Here is a 22,914-nt window from a genome sequence, read left to right on the forward strand (position 1 = left end):
GCAGGATTTCAGTCCTTCACGGCGTAGTGTGTTACCAATTGTTTTCTTGGTGACTATGGTCCCAGCTGCCTTGATCATTGACAAGATCCTCCCGTATAGTTCTGGGCTGATTCCTCACCGTTCTCATGATCATTGCAACTCTACGAGGTGAGATCTTGCATGGAGCCCCAGGCCGAGGGAGATTGACAGTTCTTTTGTGTTTCTTCCATTTGCGAATAATTGTCACCTTCTCACCAAGCTGCTTGGCGATGGTCTTGTAGCCCATTCCAGCCTTGTGTAGGTCTACAATCTTGTCCCTGACATCCTTGGAGAGCTCTTTGATCTTGGCCATGGTTGAGAGTTTGGAATCTGATTGATTGCTTCTGTGGACAGGTGTCTTTTATACAGGTAACAAACTGAGATTAGGAGCACTCCCTTTAAGAGTGTGCTCCTAATCTCAACTCGTTACCTGTATAAAAGACACCTGGGAGCCAGAAATCTTTCTGATTGAGAGGGGGCCAAATACTTATTTCCCTCATTTAAAAGGCAAATAAATGTATACAATTTTTGACGTGTTTTTCTGGATTTTTCGTTGTTGTTGTTCTGTCTCTCACTGTTCAAATAAACCTACCATTAAAATTATAGACTGACCAATTCTTTGTCAGTGGGCAAACGTACAAAATCAGCAGGGGATCAAATACTTTTTCCCCTCACTGTATGCCAATATGGGCAAAACGCGTGGCAATTGGCCAAGCTGATGAGCTGTCAGTGAAAAGCATCTAAAATATGTGTGAAGATAATGTATCTTGAGTATAATTTAAAATGTTTAGACAAGAAGGGGGGTGATGTGTGGCGAAGATCTCCAGGATGCGCTCAGCTCTCCAGAATGCACTTAGCTGTCTCTCGCCAATTCTTGCGCATTCATTGTGTGAATTGGTTTTCCCCTTTTTTGATTGTTTATTTTTATAAATTCCATACAGTAAGTTCAAAGAATTGGGACAGTGACAATTCTGTTTTTTTTCTGTACTCCAGCACTTTGGATTGGAAGTGATACGATGACTATGAGGTTGAAGTTCAGGCTGTCAGCTTTAATTTGAGGGTATTTTCATCTATATTGGGGGAACCGTTTAGAAATTACACCACTTTTTGTGCGTAATCCCTCCATTTTAGGGGACCAAAAGTATTGGGACAAATTGACTTGTGTGTTAATGTGGTAAAAGTTTAGTATTCTTAGCATTCAATGATTACTTAGCATTCAATGATTACTTCAAGCTTAGCATTCAATGATTACTTCAAGCTTGTGACAAACTTGTTGGATGCATTTGTTTTGGTTGTATTTCAGATTATTTTCTGGCCAATAGAAATTAATGGTAAATAATGTACTGTCATTTTGGTGTCACTTTTATTGTAAATTAGAATAGAATATGTTTCTAAACACTTCTACATTAATGTGGTTGCTTCCATGATTAAAGAATTGGGAATAATAATGATGAGTGGGGAAGATGGAAGCACAAATATCATACCCCCAAGACATGCTAACCTCTCACCATTACAATAACAGGGGAGGTTAGCATTTTATATCATACCCCCAAGACATGCTAACCTCTCACCATTACAATAACAGGGGAGGTTAGCATTTTATATCATACCCCCAAGACATGCTAACCTCTCACCATTACAATAACAGGGGAGGTTAGCATTTTATATCATACCCCCAAGACATGCTAACCTCTCACCATTACAATAACAGGGGAGGTTAGCATTTTATATCATACCCCCAAGACATGCTAACCTCTCACCATTACAATAACAGGGGAGGTTAGCATTTTATATCATACCCCCAAGACATGCTAACCTCTCACCATTACAATAACAGGGGAGGTTAGCATTTTATATCATACCCCCAAGACATGCTAACCTCTCACCATTACAATAACAGGGGAGGTTAGCATTTTATATCATACCCCCAAGACATGCTAACCTCTCACCATTACAATAACAGGGGAGGTTAGCATTTTATATCATACCCACAAGACATGCTAACCTCTCACCATTACAATAACAGGGGAGGTTAGTATTGTATATCATACCCCCAAGACATGCTAACCTCTCACCATTACAATATCAGGGGAGGTTAGCATTTTATATCATACCCCCAAGACATGCTAACCTCTCACAATTACAATAACAGGGGAGGTTAACATTTTGGGGGGGGTATAATATTTATGCCACTACCTTTCTCACTTATCGTTGCTGCCTATTGAATTTGACCCGCGGGTGATTTTATTTGGCCGCCTAAGTGTCTGTATATATGGTGCATTCGGAAAGTATTCAGACCCCTTCCATTTTTCTACATTTTGTTACGTTATAGCCTTATTCTAAAATTTATGAGAATTTTTTTTTATTTAATCCATCTACACATAATACCCCAAAATGACAAAGCAAAAATAGGTTTAAAAATAAAGAACTGAAATACCTTAACAGCAGCAATTGAGCTCATGTTCCAAAGTATTCCCACGCATAAGAGCGATATACTGTATGTGATCAGCCCGCAAGTTCACTAGTGACAACTTCAGCCAACCCAGTTGATTGATATGATACAATATTGCACTTCACTAGCAATAGCTCAAGTCAAGACAGATAAAAAGGGAGGCAGACAGGCTGAGTAAAGAGATGAAAGCGATAGAAATAACCTGAATTTCTTCAGGATATTTTGTACTGTTTATGTGTCTGCTTAATGTACAGCACATTCAGGAAGTATTCAGACCACTTGACTTTTTCCACATTTTGTTATGTTACAGCCTTATTATAAAATGGATTATATAATTTTTTTCCCTCATTAATCTATACACAATACCCCATAATGACAGTGAAAACAGGTGTTTAGAATTATTTTCAAATTTATTAAAGAAAGAAACGGATCACATTTACATAAGTATTCAGACCCTTTACTCAGTACTTTGTTGCAGCACCTTTGGCAGCAATTACAGCCTTGAGTCTTCTTGGTATGACGCTACAAGCTTGGCACACCTGTATTTGGGATTTTCTTCCATTCTTCTCTGCAGATCCTCTGGATGAGGAGCGTCGCTGCACAGCTATTTTCAGGTCTATCCAGAGATGTTCAAGTCCGGGCTTCGCCCCAGTCTGAGGACTGGAGCAGGTTTTCATTTTTCCCTTGATCCTGACTAGTCTCCCAGTCCCTGCCGCTGAAAAACATCCCCACAGTATGATGATGTCCCCACCATGCTTCACCGTAGGGATAGTGCCAGGTTTCCGACGTGACACTTGGCATTCAGGCCAAAGAGTTCAATTTTGATTTTGGTTTCATCAGATCAGAGAATCTTGTTAATCATGGTCTGAGAGTCCTTTAGGTGCCTTTTGGAAAACCTCAAGCGGGCCTTTTCCTGAGGAGTGGCTTCTGTCTTGCCACTCTACCATAAAGGCCTGATTGGTGGACTGCTGCAGAGATGGTTGTCCTTCTGGAAGGTTCTCCACAGAGGAACTCGAGAGCTCTGTCAGAGTGACCGTCGGGTTCTTGGTCACCTCCCAGACCAAGGCCTTTCTCCCGCGATTACTCACTTTGGCCGGGCAGCCAATTGTGCACCGCTCTATGGCACTCCCAATCACAGCCGGTTGTGATACAGCCTGGAATCGAACCAGGGTCTGTAGTGACGCCTCTAGCACTGAGATGCAGTGCCTTAGACCGCTGTGCCACTCGGGAGCCCAGCTTTAGGAAGAGTCTTGGTGGATCTAAACTTCTTCCATTTAAGAATGATGGAGGCCACTGTGTTCTTGGGGACCTTCAATGCTGCAGAAATGTTTTGGTACCCTTCCCCAGATCTGTGCCTCGACACAATCCTGTTTCTGAGCTTTACAGACAATTCCTTCGACCTCTTGGTTTTTGCTCTGTCCTGCACTGTCAACTGTAGGACCTTATATAGATAGGTGTGTGCCTTTCCAAGTCATGTCCAATCAGTTGAATTTACCACAGGTGGACTCCAAGTTGTTGTAGAAACATTTCAAGGATGATCAATGGAAACAGGATGCCCCTGAGCTCTATTTCGAGTCTCATAGCAAAGCGTATGAATACTTAAGTAAATAAGGTATGTTTATTTTTAATACATTTTCAGAAAGTCTAAAAGCCTGTTTTCACTTTGTCATTATGGAGCATTGTGTGTAGATTGACGAGGGGAAAAAAGTTATTTAATCAATTTTAGAATAAGGCTGTAATGTAACAAAATGTGGAAAAGGGGAAGGGGTCTGAATAATTTCCGAATGCACTGTATTTTTACTTTTGGTTGACAATGGAAGTTATAGCCTAGGCAAATGCAGCAGTATTACCAAATAAAAAATAGTATACATTTTTTTTAATCGTGGCCATCAAAGCATTTAGAATTGTTGCCCAATGACTGGGCTTATAAAAGCACATGTTTTACAGCAGCAACCAACTGGGTAGACGCAGAAGAAATCCAGCTGAAAATAGGCTTTGTAGGCCTGTGCTGTGCGCATGTGATAGTTGTTAGTCATCATGCATCTTATTTACCTAACGAAAACACACACTCGACTGGTATTTCCATCGATGAATCAATTTGGCCGGCAATTAAAAAAAAAATATTGGCCAAAAGCCAGTAATTACTGTAACGGAAACCGTGTGTGTGTGTTGCTTGGAGGCTTTGTAATAGTATTAGAACATCCAGTCTCCTCTCTGGTGTTCTTATCTCTCAGGACCACACATTTTCTTCAGCTAACAATTTTGTATATCTTTCTTTTTCCCACTCTTTTGTCTCCCTCCATCCAGACTCTGAAGAACTCATGGCTGCAGCGCTATGCCACAGACAGTGCTGACCCGGGGGTGTTCGTCCTGTTAGCCTGCGGTACCACCTCCAGCACCTGTGGACAGCTGGCCAGCTACCCCCTGGCCCTGGTCAGGACCCGAATGCAGGCTCAAGGTACACCCACGCCAAAAGCTATTTGGAGTTTCATTAGATAACTTGCATAGAATTAATTAGTGAAAGGTTTGTTTCATGGACCCACCAAAATCTGTGGTGCCAAGGAATGTGTTAATCGGGGATGTATAATGTCTGTGTTCATATTGGTAGTGGGGTACAGGGGTAGTGATATTTTATTACATATAATATATACAGTAAATCAAAGTTTATTTGTCACGTGCGCCGAATACAACCTTACAGTGAAATGCTTACTTACAGGCTCTAACCAATAGTGCAAAAAAGGTATTAGGTGAACAATAGCTAAGTAAAGAAATAAAAACAACAGTAGCGAGGCTATTGTTGTGTCTTTAGCTATGCCGGATTAAGTGATATAACATGCTATTCTATAAAATAATTTCTCTGTAATTAATATTACCTGATTAAGCTAATCAGGTTAATGTAATTAACTAGAAAGTCGGGGCACCACAAAATAATGTTTATAGAGCTGTTATCTTCCGAATAAACTCTTAAAGACCTAGTAATCTTTTACCTCAATAGCAGTCAATATTTAATCGTCACTTTATTTAGTCTCAACCAAGAATTTACAACTTTCAGATATCTTCACGAACCCTGGCTAACAAGTTGAATCAGCAATACAAAATTTGGTTTAATTATTTATTTACTAAATACCTAAATAATCACACAGAATTACATCTACACAGAATGGATCATACATTGATTACAAATTATGTCATAAAAGGAAAACATCTCTAGCGGACGGAACCGATATGACAGCTGGTTACACAAAGAGAGGGGGATTGGGTTTGAGTGAAAGAGCGGGAAGACTGAGTAAGAAAAGGAGAAGCTATGCTATCGTAAATACAGTATCTTATGCATTCTAAATTACCGCCCATTTGAAAAAGGAAAATGCAATAAATATTTACTCTGAGCTGCGCTTCAGTAGATTGGTCGTAGATGGTAGGCCGGGTGGTCCAGCATGGATCTCTGGTCCTCTGAAGACTGTCTAGTGGTGAACTGGAGCGTGGTAGAATGGATACTCTGTCCGTCCTCTCCTAGCCCACGTTTAGAGGGGCGGAAAGAGTATCACTTCATTAGTGAATACGAGTTCAAAGTTCATACCAAGTTGCCATACTTTAAGCTCATGCTATATTCTGGCTGGTATAGTCGAAATTCATCCTTCCGGCGTGTAGGTCGTCACCTACACATTGCAATTCGATGCCAATTGTGTTAGGTTCTTGCTGATGTTGGCTTAGTTCTGTAGGTGGTCTTTGTTCTTTCAACGTGGGGACGCACGTCCTTGGAACAGAAAGTTACATTTTCGTCAAGGGGCTTATATAAGATTGGGAGAGAGGGCCATGTTTCATAGTTTACAACCCATGTTGTAAACTATGAAGTGAGCAGAGTGGTGTTATGACAAACTGTTCTCTCATTTAAGAAGCTAAAATTACATTTCATCTTTTCACAAATATTTAAACATTTAAATTGCACAACAATTCCATGTGAATCTGATAACTATAATGTGTAGACTTTCCGAGATACAGTTTGTCGTCCTGTCATCAGTAATAATGTCTCAGACACCAACTGATCTGACATAATATTCATTAAGTACCAACGCATATTTTCAACTGGTTGGATTACAGAAATATGATTCCGGTTCCCATCTTTTGATGTCACCAGACTCTCTCAATGTTAACAAAGGGATTTTCAATAGTCACATCGGTAGAGTAAAGAGAGGGGAAAGGGATTTATGGGGGTCATAAACCTCCCCCCCTCAGGCCAACGTCATGACACTATATACAGTAGCGAGGCTATATACAGTAGCGAGGCTACATGCAGTCACCGGTTAGTCAGGCTGATTTTGAGGTAGTATGTACATGTAGATATGGTTAAAGTGACTATGCATATATGATGAACAGAGAGTAGCAGTAGCGTAAAGAGGGGTTGGTGGGTGGCGGGACATAATGCAGATAGCCCGGTTAGCCAATGTGCGGGAGCACTGGTTGGTCGGGCCAATTGAGGTTGTATGTACGTGAATGTATAGTTAAAGTGGCTGTGCATATATGATAAACAGAGAGTAGCAGCAGCGTAAAAAGAGGGGTTGGGGGGGCACACAATGCAAATAGTCTGGGTAGCCATTTGATTACCTGTTCAGGAGTCTTATGTCTTGGGGCTAAAAACTGTTGAGAAGCTTTTTTGTTCTAGACTTGGCACTCCGGTACCGCTTGCCATGCGGTAGTAGAGAGAACAGTCAATGACTGGGGTGGCTGGGGTCTTTGACAGTTTTTTTAGAGCCTTCCTCTGACACCGCCTGGTGTGGAGGTCCTGGATGGCAGGCAGCGTAGCCCCAGTGATGTACTGGGCCGTACGCACTACCCTCTGTAGTGCCTTGCGGTCGGAGGCCGAGCAATTGCCGTACCAGGCAGTGATGCAACCAGTCAGGATGCTCTCGATGTTGCAGCTGTAGAAACTTTTGATGATCTCAGGACCCATGCCAAATCTTTTTAGTTCCCTGAGGGGGAATAGGCTTTGTCGTGCCCTCTTCATGACTGTCTTGGTGTGTTTGGACAATTCTAGTTTGTTGGTGATGTGGACACCAAGGAACTTGAAGCTCTCAACCTGCTCCACTACAGCCCCGTCGATGAGAATGGGGGCGTACTTGGTCCTCCTTTTCCTGTAGTTCACAATCATCTCCTTTAGTCTTGATTACGTTGAGGGATAGGTTGTTATTCTGGCACCACTCAGCCAGATCTCTGACCTTCTCCCTATAGGCTGTCTCGTCGTTGTTGGTGATCAGGCACTGATGCAATCTCTACAACACTGATGTGTTGTCTGCAAACTTAATGATGGTGGAGTCGTGCCTGGCCATGCAGTCGTGGGTGAACAGGGAGTACAGGAGGGGACTGAGCACGCACCCCTGGGGGGCTCCAGTGTTAATGATCAGCGTGGCAGATGTGTTGCTACCTACCCTCACCACCTGGGGGCGGCCCGTCAGCAAGGCCAGGATCCAGTTGCAGAGGGAGGCGTTTAGTCCCAGGATCCTTAGCTTAGTGGTGAACTTTGAGGGTACTATGGTGTTGAACGCTGAGCTGTAGTCAATGAATAGCATTCTCACATAGGTGTTCCTTTTGTCCAGGTGGGAAAGGGCAGTGTGGAGTGCAATAGAGATTGCATCTGTGGATCTGTTTGGGCGGTATGCAAATTGGAGTGGGTCTAGGGTTTCTGGGATAATGGTGTTGATGTGAGCCATTACCAGCCTTTCAAAGCACTTCATGGCTACAGACGTGAGTGCTACGGGTCTATAGTCATTTAGGCAGGTTGCCTTTGTGTTCTTGGGCACAGGGACTATGGTGGTCTGCTTGAAACATGTTAGTATTACTGACTCAATCAGGGACATGTTGAAAATGTCAGGGAAGACACCTGCCAGTTGGTCAGCACATGCTCGAAGCACACATCCTGGTAATCCGTCTGGCCCCGCAGCCTTGTGTATGTTGACCTGTTTGAAGGTCTTACTCACGTCGGCTACGGAGAGCATGATCACAGTCGTCCGGAACAGCTGATGCTCTCATGCTTGCCTCGAAGCGAGCATAGGTGATTTAGCTCGTCTGGTAGGCTCGTGTCACTGGGCAGCTCTCGGCTGTGCTTTCCCTTTGTAGTCTGTAATAGTTTGCAAGCCCTGCCACATAAAATGAGTGTCGGAGCCGTTGTAGTATGATTCAATCTTAGTGATGTATTGATGCTTTGCCTGTGATTGTTCGTCACAGGGCATAGCAGGATTTCTTGTAAGCTTCCGGGTTAGAGTCCCGCACCTTGAAAGCAGCAGCTCTGCCCTTTAGCTCATTGCGAATGTTGCCTGTAATCCATGGCTTCTGGTTGGGGTATGTATGTACAGTCACTGTGCGGATGACGTCCTTGATGCACTTATAGATAAAGCCAGTGACTGATGTGGTGTATTCCTCAATGTCATCGGAAGAATCCCGGAACATGTTCCAGTCTGTGATAGCAAAACAGTCCTGTAGTTTAGCATCTGCTTCATCTGACGACTTTTTTATAGACCGAGTCACTGGTGCTTCCTGCTTTAATTTTTGCTTGTAAGCAGGAATCAGGAGGATAGAGTTGTGGTCGGATTTACCAAATGGAGGGTGAGGGAGAGCTTTGTATGCGTCTCTGTGTGTGGAGAACAGGTGATGTAGAATTTTTTTTTCCCTCTGGTTGCACGTTTAACATGTTGATAGAAATTTGGTGTAACTCATTTCAGTTTCCCTGCATTAAAGTCTCCGGCCAGTAGGAGCGCTGTCTCTGGGTGAGTGGTTTCCTGTTTGCTTATGGCCTTATACAGCTGACTGAGTGCGGTCTTAGTGCCAGCATCTGTCTGTGGTGGCAAATAAACAGCCACGAAAAGTATAGCTGAAAACTCTCTAGGCAAGTAGTGTGGCCTACAATTTATCACAATATACTCTACATCAGACGAGCAAAATCTAGAGACTTCCTCATATTTTGTGCACCAGCTGTTGTTTACAAATATGCACAGACTGCCCCCCCTCGTCTTACTGGAGTGTGCTGTTCTATCTTGCCGGTGCAGCGTATATTCCGCTAGCTGAATATCCATGTCATTCAGCCACGATTCCGTGAAACATAGGGTATTACAGTTTTTGATGTCCCGTTGGTAGGATATTCGTGATCGTGCCTCGTCTCTAATTTATTGTCCAATGATTGCACGTTGGTGAGTAATATTGACAGTAACGGCAGCTTTCCCATTCACCTTCTGCGAGTCCTCACGAGGCATCCCGCTCTGTGTCCCCTGTACCTGCGTTTCTTCCTCTTGCAAATAACGGGGATGTTTGGACAGACCTACTCATCCAAGGCTTTTTCTTTATTTTTACTATTTTCTACATTGTAGAATAATAGTGAAGATGTCTAAACTATGAAATGACACACACGAAATCATGTAATAACCAAAAAAGTGTTAAACAAATCAATATACAGTTGAAGTCGTAAGTTTACATACACCTTAGAATTTATTTCCTTCTTAATGTGTTTGAGCCAATTAGTTGTGTTGTGACAAGGTAGGGATGGTATAGAGAAGATAGTCCTATTTGGTAAAAAACGAAGTCCATATTATGGCAAGAACAGCTCAAATAAGCAAAGAGAAACGACAGTCCATCATTACTTTAAGACATGAAGGTCGGTCAATCCAGAACATTTCAAGAACTTTGAAAGTTTCTTCAAGTGCAGTCGCAAGAACCCTCAAGTGCTATGATAAAACTGGTTCTCATGATGACCGCCACAGGAAAGTAAGACCCAGAGTTTCCTCTGCTGCAGAGGATAAGTTCATTCATTACCAGCCTCAGAATTGCAGCCCAAATAAATGCTTCACAGAGTTCAAGTAACACACATCTCAATGTCAACTGTTCAGTGGACACTGCATGAATCAGGCCTTCTTGGTCGAATTGCTGCAAAGGAACCATCACTAAAGGACACCAAAAGAAGAGACTTGCTTGGGCCAAGAAACACAAGCAATGTACATTAGACCGGTGGAAATCTGTACTTTGGTCTGATGAGTCCAAATTTGAGATTTTGGTTCCAACCGCTTTGTGAGAACCAGAGTAGGTGAATGGATGCATGGTGGAGGAGGTGTGATGGTGTGGGGGTGCTTTGTTGGTGACACTTATTTCATCAGAACTATGAAATAGCACACATGGAATCATGTAGTAACCAAAAAAGTGTGCATTCAAAAATGTAATCGAACTCTTCATGAGAGCTCGTGTTGCGCAATATTTCAATAGGCAATGCAATTGCGCAAGAAAACAGAATGATGGTCTCTACTGAAAAGAGAACGATCAACTTTCTATAGGCTAATATTAAGCACATTGCTTATATTTACAACAGGAGTATAGCCTACCTGGCATGAAAATAAACCACGGCGAAAGCGCCCTCTATTTGCTATTTAAGTTCATAAATAAGATGTATTTTTCCCCGTTGCTCCTGTTTCGATACAGGTGCATGATATAATGGTCCATTCTAAATCAAAACAACTATCACACATACAGTACCAGTCAAAAGTTTGGACACACCTACTCATTCAAGGGTTTTTCATTGTTTTACTATTTTCTACATTGTAGAATAATAGTGAAGACATCAAAACTATGAAATAACACACGAAATCATGTAGTAACCAAAAAAGTGTTCAAGTCAAAATATTTGTTATATTTTAGATTCTTCAAAGTAGCCACCCTTTGCCTTGATGACAGCTTTGCACACTCTTGGCATTCTCTCAACCAGCTTCACCTGGAATGCTTTTCCAACAATCTTGAAGGAGTTCCCACATATGCTGAGCACTTGTTGGCTGTTTTTCCTTCACTCTGCGGTCCAACTCATCCCAATCCAACTCAATTGGATTAAGGTCATGTGATTTGTGGATGCCAGGTCATCTGATGCAGCACTCAATCACATAATATAGACTTTTTTCACATGTGGACTTTTTTACCAAATAGGTCTTTCTTCTGTATACCACCCCTACCTTGTCACAACACAACTGATTTGCTCAAATGCATTAAGAAGAAAATAAATTCCACAAATGAACTTTTAACAAGGCACACCTGTTAATTGAAATACATTCCAGGTGACTACCTCATGAAGCTGGTTGAGAGAATGCCAAGAGTGTGCAAAGCTGTCATCAAGGCAAAGGGTGGCTAACACTTTTTGGTTAATACATGATTTCATATGTGTTATGTCGTAGTTTAGATGTCTTCACTATTATTCAACAATGTAGAAAATAGTAACAAAGAAAAACCCTTGAAAAAGTAGGTGTGTTCAAACTTTTGCTACTGTATACAGTGCATTCAGAAAGTATTCAGACCCCTTGACTTTTTCCACGTTTATTCTACATCAATCTACACACAATACCCCATAATGCCGAAGCGAAAACATATATATTTTGCAAATTTATAAAAAAATAAACATACCTTATTTACATAAGGATTCAGACCCTTTGATATGAGACTCAAAAATTGAGCTCAGGTGCATCATTTTTCCATTGATCATCCTTGAGATGTTTCTACAACTTGATTGGAGTCCACCTGTGGTAAATTCAATTGATTGGACATGATAGGAAAGGCACACACCTGTCTATATAAGGTCCCACAGTTGACAGTGCATGTCAGAGCAAAACCCAAGCCATGAAGTCGAAGGAATTGCCCGTAGAGCTCCGAGACAGGATTGTGTCGAGGCACAGATCTGGGGAAGGGTACCAAAACATTTCTGCAGAAGGTCTCCAAGAACACAGTGACCTCCATCATTCTTAAATCGAAGACGTTTGGAACCACCAAGACTCTTCTTAGAGCTGGCTGCCCGGCCAAACTGCGCAATCGGGGGAGAAATGCCTTGGTCAGGGAGGTGACCAAGAACCCAATGAGCACTCTGACAGACCTCCAGAGTTTCTCTGTGGAGATGGGAGAACCTTCCAGTAGGACAACCATCTCTGCAGCAGTCCACCAATCAGGCCTTTATGGTAGAGTCGCCAGGCTGAAGCCACTCCTCAGTAAAAGGCACATGACAGCCCGCTTGGAGTTTGCCAACAGGCACCTAAAGGACTCTCAGACCATGAGAAACAAGATTCTCTGGTCTGTTGAAACCAAGATTGAATTCTTTGGCCTGAATGCCAAGTGTCACGTCTGGAGGAAACCTGGCACCATCCCTACAATGACACATGGTGGTGGCAGAATCAGGCTGTGGGGATGTTTTTCAGTGGCAGGGACTGGGAGACTAGTTAGGATTGAGGGAAAGATGAACGGAGCAAAGTACAGAGATCTTTGAGCAGGACAACAACGACCCTATGCACACAGCCAAGACAATGCAGGAGTAGCTTCGGGACAAGTCTCTGAAATGTCCTTGAGTGGCCCAGCCAGAGCCCGGACTTGAACCCGATCGAACATCTCCGGAGAGACCTGAAAATAGCTGTGTCGCGACGCTCCCCATCCAACCTGACAGAGCTTGAGGGGATCTGTAGAGATGAATGGGAGAATCTCCCCAAACAAAGGTGTGCCAAGCTTGAAGCGTCATACCCAAGAAGACTCGAGGCTGTAATCACTGCCAAAGGTGCTTCAACAAAGTACTGAGTAAAGGGTCTGAATACTTATGTAAATGTGGTATTTCAGTTTATTTTTGCTTTGTGGTTATGGGGTATTGTGTGTAGATTCAGGGGGAAAACACTATTTTAATAAATTTTAGAATAAGGCTGTAACGTAACAAATTGTGGAAAAAGTCAAGGGGTCTGAATAGTTTCCGAATGCACTGTATATAGTTGCCACATCAGCATTGACCAGCATGGCTAATAATATTGACATTGACCCAGTTTCCAGAGTGGTGCATCCCTAGTGTCGATGAGTATTTCATGTTGCTCATCTTCTCATGTTTTTTCCCCTCAGCCACCATCGAGGGCGGTCCCCAGATGACCATGTCGGGGCTGTTCAAACACATTGTGAAGACTGAGGGTGCATTCGGACTCTACCGAGGCCTGGCCCCAAACTTCATGAAGGTCATTCCAGCGGTCAGCATCAGCTACGTGGTCTACGAGAACCTCAAGATGAGTCTGGGGGTGGTGTCACGTTGAGGCCTGGGGGGAGAGGGAGGTAGCACCTCCACTTAAGGCCAAATTGTTCATTTTTGCTTTGCCAAGCAACGGTGCTGGTGACTTGGAAAAAAGGGAGGAATTTCAGCAGACAGAGCTGGGGTTGTTAGAGACCATCTCATTCTGTAAATGTTATGAAGACAGATGGGGAGAGGTACATGGAGGGAGGGGGGAGAGATATTACAACACTAAGGACAAAAAAAACGATGGAGAGATGGGAATGGACACTATGACTGGAAGGGAGGTGGGGATGGCGATCCTCTCACATAGCTGTAATCTTAAAGTATCATTATGTAAGGAGTTATTTTGTTATCAATCCAGAGGTACTTCACCATGAGTCCACTGTTGGCTTTTTATTATGAAATTTGAAGACCCAGGTTAACTGAAAAGCAATCTCTTCACTGGAACTCCAGTATTCTCAACCTGCTTGAAATTTGTTAACAGTATTAGTCAACCTATCTGGGTTGTGAAAGACTGCTTTTCTAATTGTCATCTAAAGTTGTCCTATGTAATATGTATCCGCCTTAATGCAGCATTCATTAAAATGTAAGAGGCTGCAACTATTAGGGCATTAGCTGTTATGAATTTTGTCTGGAGGGAGCAAAACCTCAACTCACAATTTTGATTTCAGGTTAATTCCATATTTTTCCTTTTTCTCATTGTATAGCTTGATGAGAATGTTAAACAACTGATTTGAACAGAAAGGGCGATGCAGGTTGGATGCCCATAGTGTATAATTGTCCACTTAGTCTTAAAACGGCTGGTAAGAAGTGTGTATGTCTTGATGTTAATAAAAAATGTTGTATTGTAATCAGATATTTAAATAAATATGGTCCAAGACAGGCCGCGCTCAAAGAATAGATACTGTTAGCAGATGTTTAGTTACTATAACATATTCAGAAACTGTTCATATATTGTTTTCCAAGATCCAATGCAACACATAATGATTACCTACCTACTGATTAAGGTTTGAGACGTTACACTGTCACTTCCTGTGTAACATTTCGGAAAGGAATATGGCGATATTGAGTCGTTTCTGGGTGGGGAAAAAAACAGGGAAAATGTGCAGAGTTTTCATTATGAAAGACCATTTCCCACCACCATGCTACAGTGGCTAATTCTAGCCCCGGTCCACAGTAGCATTTTGAAACTATAGCGGTTTTTGAATGCCCATACTAACATACTGTATACTATTAGTTAATTTTAGTATATGGTAAACAAACGGTATCGTTTCAGTTGCGCGTACTAGAGCATGGCCTGTCTACTGGAAGTTGATGCTGTTGCTATGGAACCTCTTGCTAGCTTGTTAGCCTAACAAATGACTAGCTAAACATTTTACGATTTCGGGTGTGTTTGTAAGTTCAATCTGGAGTGATAATGCGCTCTGGGCGTTCGTAAATCCAGAGTGTTGTCCATTTGTAAATTCATCAGTTATTCTGTGCGAGAGTGCTCTGAAATCGGAGTAGATAGCCATTGAAACACACGACTATACCACTTAGCTAAGAATTATGTAAATAATCATGTCACTAAACGTTGGGTAGTTAGATAGCAGATAGCTAATATACTGTCTGACAAGTTTGATGTTTTAGTAACTAGTTAACATACCATACTGCTGTAATGCTATATGGTTCGTAAGAATAGTGTAAGTTATTTGAAAAGTCATTACATTGCTCAACATTTGTCAAAATTAGTTAAAGCAATGAATTTGTATCCGCTCTCGTCGGACTTCGAATGCATATTTTACGCCATTTTCTTTCAATCTGAAAAGTTGAAGCCACGCCCATTTTCTGAATTGCATTATGGGCCCTAAAAGCACGGAAAGTATCCACTGCATGTATACTTCGTATTTTGGCGAGCTTTTGACATACTAACTATATCCATACTATGACCAATAAGCATACTATATACTCAATTCATGTCACAAATAGTACAGTTAGTGCGGTTAGTATCAGTATTCGAACACAGCTCAGGGGTGAAAAGACAGACTGTTGCAACCCGATACGCAACAACTATCATTCACTGTAGCATGGTGGTGGAAAATGGTATTTCATAAAGAAAGCACAGACATTTTCCCTGTTTTTTCGGTCTTCTCTCTATTAAATCGAATTAAGGAAGGAATCGACGCCTTTGCAGCCTGAATGGAGAATGTTTTATGTACAAACTGGTCCACAGGGATACGAGTATAAAGCCGGCTGCATAGATTTTCTCTGGACGGTAAAATGAAATAACTCAATATCAACATCTGACGGCCTTTGAGCTAGTATTTCTTGAGTTTGGGACTTGTTGTTTTGAGTTTAGTCGGTTGTCGCTATTTGGCTAAATGCTTTTTCTAGTTGGTGCAGCTCCACAAAAATAAGTACTTATCTTTTGCACTTTTGCTTTAGAGCAAATACCGGAGCCTGAATCCATATATTCACTCCACAAGAGGATGGAAAAGGCTGTGTCTGTATTATTGTACACCACCTAAGGATACCACTCCATACTGCCTGAAATGTAGCGGCTTATTTCCTGCATTGACGAGCAGGAAATCAGACTCATCACTTTTGTAAACTTGAAATTCATATTGTTCCCCTATATCGCTGAAGGCTAAAATGTATAGCATATCTATACACTATACAAAACATTAAGAACACATTATTTTTCCATGATGTAGACCAACCAGGTGAATCCGGGTGAAAGCTATGATCCCTTATTGATGTCACTTGTTAAATCCACATCAGTCGGTGTAGATGAAGGGGAGGAGATGGGTTAAAGAAGGATTTTTAAGCCTTGAGACAATTAAGTCATGGATTGTGTATGTGTGCCATTCAGAGGGTAAATTGGAAAGACAAAAGATTGAAGTGCCTTTGAACGGGGTTTGTTTGCAGGTTCCAAGCGCACCAGTTTGTGTTTAGAACTCCAACGCTGCTGGGAACATATCCAGACTAAATCCTGATTTACAGTGAGCTACAAAAGTATTGGGACAGTGACATTTTTTTGTTTGTTTTGGTTCTGTACTCCAGCACTTTGGATTCCTAATGATACTATGGGGTTAAAGTGCAGACTGTTAGCTTTAATCTCAGGGTATTTTTGTCCATATCGGGTGACCGTTTAGAAATTACAGAACTTGTACATAATCCTCCCTTTTAGGGAGTCAAACGTTTAGTACAGTATATGGTCCCATATTCCTAGCACACAATGATTACATCAAGCTTGTTACTCTACAAACTTGTTGGATGCATTTGCTGTTTGTTTTTGTTTCAGGTTATTTTGTGCCCAATAGAAGTTCATGGTAAATAATGTATTAGGACATTTTGGAGTCGCTTTTATTGTGAATAAGAATATAATGTTTCTAAACACTTCTACATTAATGTGGATGCTACCATGATTACAGATAATCCTGAATCGTGAATAATGATGAGTGAGAAAGTTAGACACACACATATCATTACCCCCCCCCCCCCCCAAATACTAACCTCCCCTCCAGTTATTTTAATGGTGAGATGTTAACATGTCTTAGGGGTATGATATTTGTGTAACTTTCTCACTCATCATTATTTACGATACATACAGGACTATCCGTAATCATGTAGAAGTGTTTAGAAATAATATATTCTTATTTACAATAAGTGACTCCAAAAAGTCTCAATACATTATTTACCAAAGTGCTGGAGTACAGAGCCAAAACAACAACAAAAAATTGTCACTGTCCCAATACTTTTGTAGCTCAATGCATTTAGAAAATTATTGAATGTATTGAAAACTATGTAAATGAACCATTGTTGTCCTTTGTAGAAGAATGCATCTATAGCTAAATGTATTTATGCTTATATGGGAACAACTGTTAATAAAATAACTCAATATTATACTTTTGTATTGAGTCATGGTTTGAATTGCCCACCTCTGAATCTCTTCACATCTTGAGCACTACATACAAATATTTCATAGCAAATGGTGGATCAATGTCTGTCCCAGCCTCTGCCAATCAGGCCTCATTGACATAGTTGGAGAGGGAGTTAGATTGTAAAGCAAATAAAACAGGACCAAACATGAAACTTGTCTCAGACAAAGTGAGAAGACCATAGTGAAAATTAGTCAAACTATATTTTAACTCTGCTTTTGTCACTGTTGCACTGAGATGGCAGTTGACAAAAGCAACCGGCAGAGCATGTATAACTATGAAAAGAGTGAGCCTTCACCCTGTTGTACTTATATCATATGGGTGGCAGTATTGGTCAACCTATCTGGCCTGTGAAAGGCTACCATATTAACTGCCACAAACTTCACACATTTTAAGAACAAATGCAATGTAGACTACAAAATACAATCTCCAAATGTGTTTTGCATAGGGGGAAAAAATGTAAATCCACTGAACAAAAATGTAAACACAACATGCAACAAATTCAATACCAGATACTGACTGGTTCTGATCCACACCCCTACTTTTTTTAAGGTATCTGTGACCAATATATGCATTCCCAGCCATGTTAAATACATAGATTAGGGCCTAATTAATTAGCATTAACTGATTTCCTTATATTAACTGTAATTTAGTAAAATCTTTGAAATTGTTGCATGTTGTGTTTATATTTTTGTGTGACCACCATTTGCCTCATGCAGCGTGTCTCCTTCGTATGGAGTTGATCAGGCTGTTGATTGTGGCCTGTGGAATGTTGTCCCACTCTTCATCAATGGCTGTGTGAAGTTGCTGGATATTGACTGGAACTGGAACACACCGTTTGATCCAGAGCGTCCCAAACATGGAGACGTCTGGTGAGTATGCAGGCCATGGAAGAGCTGGGGCATTTTCAGCTTCCAGGAATCGTGTACAGATCTTTGCGACATGGGGCCAACCATGCATTATCATGATGAAACATGAGGTGATGGCGGTGAATGATTGGTACGACAATGGGCCTCAGGATCTTGTCACAGTATCTCTGTGCATTCAAATTGCCATGGATAAAAAGTAATTGTTCGTTGTCCGTCGCTTATGCCTGCCCATAACAACCTCATCGCCACCATGGGGCACTCTGTTCCCAACGTTGACATCAAAAACCACTCGCCCACACAACACCTTACATGTGGTTGTGAGGCAGGTAGGACGTATTGCCAAATTCTCTAAAACAACATTGGAGGCAGCTTATGACAGCTCTGGTGGACATTCCTGCAGTCAGCATACCAATTGCACACTCCCTCAAAACTTGAGACATCTGTGGCATTGTGTTGTGTGACAAAACTGCACATTTTAGTGGCCTTTTATTGTCCTCAGCACAAGGTGCACCTGTGTAATGATCATGCTGTTTAATCAGCTTCTTGATATGTCACACCTGTCAGGTGGATGGATTATCTTGGCAAAGGAGAAATGCCTCACTAACAGGGATGTAAACAAATTTGTGCACAACATTTTTGAGAAATAAGCTTTTTGTGTGTATGGAACATTTCTGGGATATTGTATATCAGCTCATGAAACATGGACCAACACTTTACATGTGTTTTATATTTTTGTAAAGTGTAAACACCTTTAAGAATGCTAATTACTACTGCAACTATCAATCGGTTAGAGCTACCTCACAAAATGTCTCTATGCCTCTTGTCGTTGTGTACATTACTCTGTCATGCAGTCGGTGTGTATCAGTCCGGAAGCAGGCGCAATGGATTCTACTGTGGATTTTATATTACGGTTAGCAACAAACTTTAAGGTGCATTACCACCACCAACTGGACTGGGAGTGTGGACCGACAGGGAAGGTGTAAATCCTATCCATTATTCTTGAAAAATAAATTGATAATTTAAATACTACATCCCCTGAAGATTCTACCAGCAGTTAATTTAAGCTTAGCTCTTAGCTCAACACCATTACTCCTTAAATCTAATAACAATCTCTCCCTTTCCCTCCCATATTGCTGGCACTGAAATAGAATGTGTTCCACTCATATACAATGCACTTGGAAAGACTTTTCCACAGTTTGTTACGTTAGACTTACTCTAAAATTGATCAAATAAAAAAAAATCCTCATCAATCTCGACACTAATGTGGAAAAAGCGTTACTTGTCTAACAGAACACAGAGGGTGCTCTTCAATGGAAGCCTCTCAAACATAATCCAGGTAGAATCAGGAAGGGTAGCTGAGGTGACTCAACACTATACATGTCAGCTACTACAGTGACTGAAATGACTGCAACACTCAACAAAGAGCTGAAGTTAGTTTCGGAATTGGTAGCGAGAAATAACTTAGTCCTAAATATTTCCAAAACTAAAAGCGTTGTATTTGGGACAAATCATTCCCTAAACCCTAAACCTCAACTACATCTCGTAATGACTAATGTGAAAATTGAGCAAGTTGAGGTGACTAAACTGCTTGGAATAACCCTGGATTGTAAACTGTCATGGTCAAAACATATTGATACAACAGTAGCTAAGATGGGAAGTCTGTTCATAATAAAGAGTTGCTCTGCCTTCTTAACAGCACTATCAACAAGGCAGGTCCTACAGGCCCTAGTTTTGTCGCACCTAGACTACTGTTCAGTAGTGTGGTCAGGTGCCACAAAGTGGGAATTGCGAAAATTGCAGTTGGCTCAGAACAGAGCAGCACGGCTAAGCCTTAAAAGTACACGGAGAGCTAACATTAATGACATGCATGGGAGGTGCATAGTACTACATAGAGCCATGACTACATGGAACTCTATTCCACATCAGGTAACTGATGCAAGCAGTAGAATCAGATTTAAAAAGCAGGCAAAAATACACCTTATGGAACAGTGGGGACTGTGAAGCAGCACAAACAGGCACAGACACATGCATACGCACTATACACACACGTACACATGGATTATGTGTTGTAGATATGTGGTAGTGGAGTATGGGCCTGAGGGCACACACTTAGTGTGTTGTGAATTCTTTAATTAATGCATTGTAATGTTTTTTTAAATTGTATAACTGCCTTAATTTTGCCGGACCCCAGGAAGAGTAGCTCCTGCCTTGGCACCAGCTAATGGGGATCCATAAATAAATACAAAATACCCCATAATGAAAAAGCGAAAAAAGTATTTTTTTTACATTTTTTCAAATGTATTAACAATGAAAACAAAATATATTATTTACTTAAGTATTTAGACCCTTTCTTATGAGACTCAGAATTGAGCTCCCACAGTAGACAGTGCATGTCAGAGCAAAAACCAAACCATGAGGTTGAAGGAATTGTCCATAGAGCTCCGAGACAGGATTGTGTTGAGGCACAGATCTGGGTAAGGGTACCAAAAATATTTCTGCAGCATTGAAGGTACCCCAGAACACTGGCCTCCAATATTCTTAAATGGAAGAAGTTTGAAACTACCAAGACTCTTACTAGAGCTGGCCGCAAGGCCAAACTGCGCAATTGGGGGAGAAATGCCTTGGTCAGGGAGGTGACCAAGAACCCAATGAGCACTCTGACAGACCTCCAGAGTTTCTCTGGAGATTGGAGAACCTTCCTGTAGGACAACCATCTCTGCAGCAGTCCACCAATCAGGCCTTTATGGTAGAGTCGACAGGCGGAAGCCACTCCTCAGTAAAAGGCACATGACAGCCCGCTTGGAGTTTGCCAAAAGGCACCTAAAGAACTCTCAGACCATGAGAAACAATATTCTCTGGTCTGTTGAAACCAAGATTGAATTCTTTGGCCTGAATGCCAAGCGTCATGTCTGGAGGAAACCTGGCACTCTCCCTACGATGAAGCATGGTGATGGCAGCATCATGCTGTGGGGATGTTTTTCAGTGGCAGGGACAGGGTAACTATTCAGGATCAAGGGAAAGATGGACGGAACAAAGTACAGAAAGGTCCTTGATGAAAACCTGCTCCAGATCGCTCAGGACTTCAGACTGGGGCGAAGGTTCACCTTCCAACAGAACAACGATCCTAAACAGACAGCCAAGACAACGCAGATCTGGCTTTGGGACAAGTCTCAATGTCCTTGAGTGGCCCAGCCAGAGCCAGGACTTGAACCCGATCGAACATCTCTGGTGTCGTAACGTGACTATCATTAAATGTGAACACTTATATTAGCAAATCAATTCTCTATGTGTAATTACTCCTTACGTGTTTAAACTAATCATGTAACTTTCATTAACTAGGAAGTCGGGGCACCACAGGAAAATGTTTAAAGAGTCTCTATTTCCCGAATTAACTCTTCAGATAGATATTTTCATATCTTATCGAATACAGTCTTCTATTAGTGTATTACTACCTCATCAGTCTCATTCCTGAACGTCGCAAACCCTTGGATATCTGCACGAACCCTAACATAAATCATGAATCTGCGATATACAAATTGGCTTATTTATTTATTAACTAACTAATCAATCACAGAATTACATAAACACACATAGGTCATACGTAGGTCATTACATAGTAACCAATGTAGGTCATATATTGGTTACTAACATGACACAAAGAAAAGTCCTAGTGGAAGAAACCGATATGACAGCTTGGTAGACAAAGGAAAGGGGTGGGGACAGCTCAAGAGTGGGAAACTCAGAGTGGACCCACGGACATACAGTTGACTACACTCATGGAAATGCTAATACCTTGAACATGGACAGCCGCTCATTTGAAAATAAATTGCAATTTACATATTTACGAGTGTATGCCTTTGTTGTCTCTCTCTGTGGTTGCCGGTCCATCTGCTGGATAGATTGTCGACAGAAAGTCTCTGGTTTGTCCAACAGAGATCACCAGAGGTTTTTCATAGTTGTAGCTTGTTATAATGGATACGTCAGGCGTATCATTCGGAAATGTTCTTGAGAATGGATCTTTCAGAGTACCATTGTTCCTAGATTGGATGCGTTTACCAGACTAAAGTATTTAAACAGCTGCAGACTGAATAATTGGTCTTTAGTTTGTAGATTTCTTAGCCATTTCAACGTAGGGACCCTGTCCCTGTGTTATCTTGACTGAATGTACATTTTGTCACAAGTCCTTTCATTAACTTTGTGGAAAGAGGCGTTCCATGACGTTTGGGTATAATGTCTGTTCTGATGGGGGCGTGGCCACTGACTGGATAAACTTTACATGAAAAAACATTTTCTCATTTAGAAGACTAACATCACATTTCATCTTCTCACAAATAGTTTCATATTTAATCATATATGTTACCCCACATTTGGATGTGACCCTGACATCTGGGAAATATATACATTAAGAGATACAGTTATGTTGTCCTACCGTCTTTAGTTACATCACAAAGTATTAACAAATTCGACAGGATTGTTCTTTAAATACCCAACGACAATTTCAACTGGTTTGAATACAGAAATATTGCTACATTATTCAACCTTTTGAGGTTACCGTACTGCAAAGTCTTTCTCTGTGATAACAAAGGGATTCTCAATTTTCATTTTGGCAGA

General features: G+C 41.4%; 1 protein-coding gene across 1 annotated transcript in view; it reads left to right on the forward strand.

The window, feature by feature from the left end:
• LOC106562837 (mitochondrial adenyl nucleotide antiporter SLC25A25) overlaps window positions 1-17,399 on the forward strand; it is a 56,720-nt gene extending 39,321 nt beyond the window's left edge. Inside the window, exons 8-9 of the mRNA XM_014127878.3 lie at window positions 4,778-4,928; window positions 13,352-17,399. Of these exons, the coding sequence (XP_013983353.1) occupies window positions 4,778-4,928; window positions 13,352-13,536 (336 nt within the window). The 3' untranslated portion in view covers window positions 13,537-17,399. The remainder of the gene's footprint in view (window positions 1-4,777; window positions 4,929-13,351) is intronic.
• The last annotated feature ends 5,515 nt before the right edge of the window (window positions 17,400-22,914 follow it).

The sequence above is a fragment of the Salmo salar genome, chromosome 11 (genome assembly GCF_965601325.2).
Source record: "Salmo salar chromosome 11, fSalSal1, whole genome shotgun sequence".
NCBI classification, from domain to species: domain Eukaryota; kingdom Metazoa; phylum Chordata; class Actinopteri; order Salmoniformes; family Salmonidae; genus Salmo; species Salmo salar.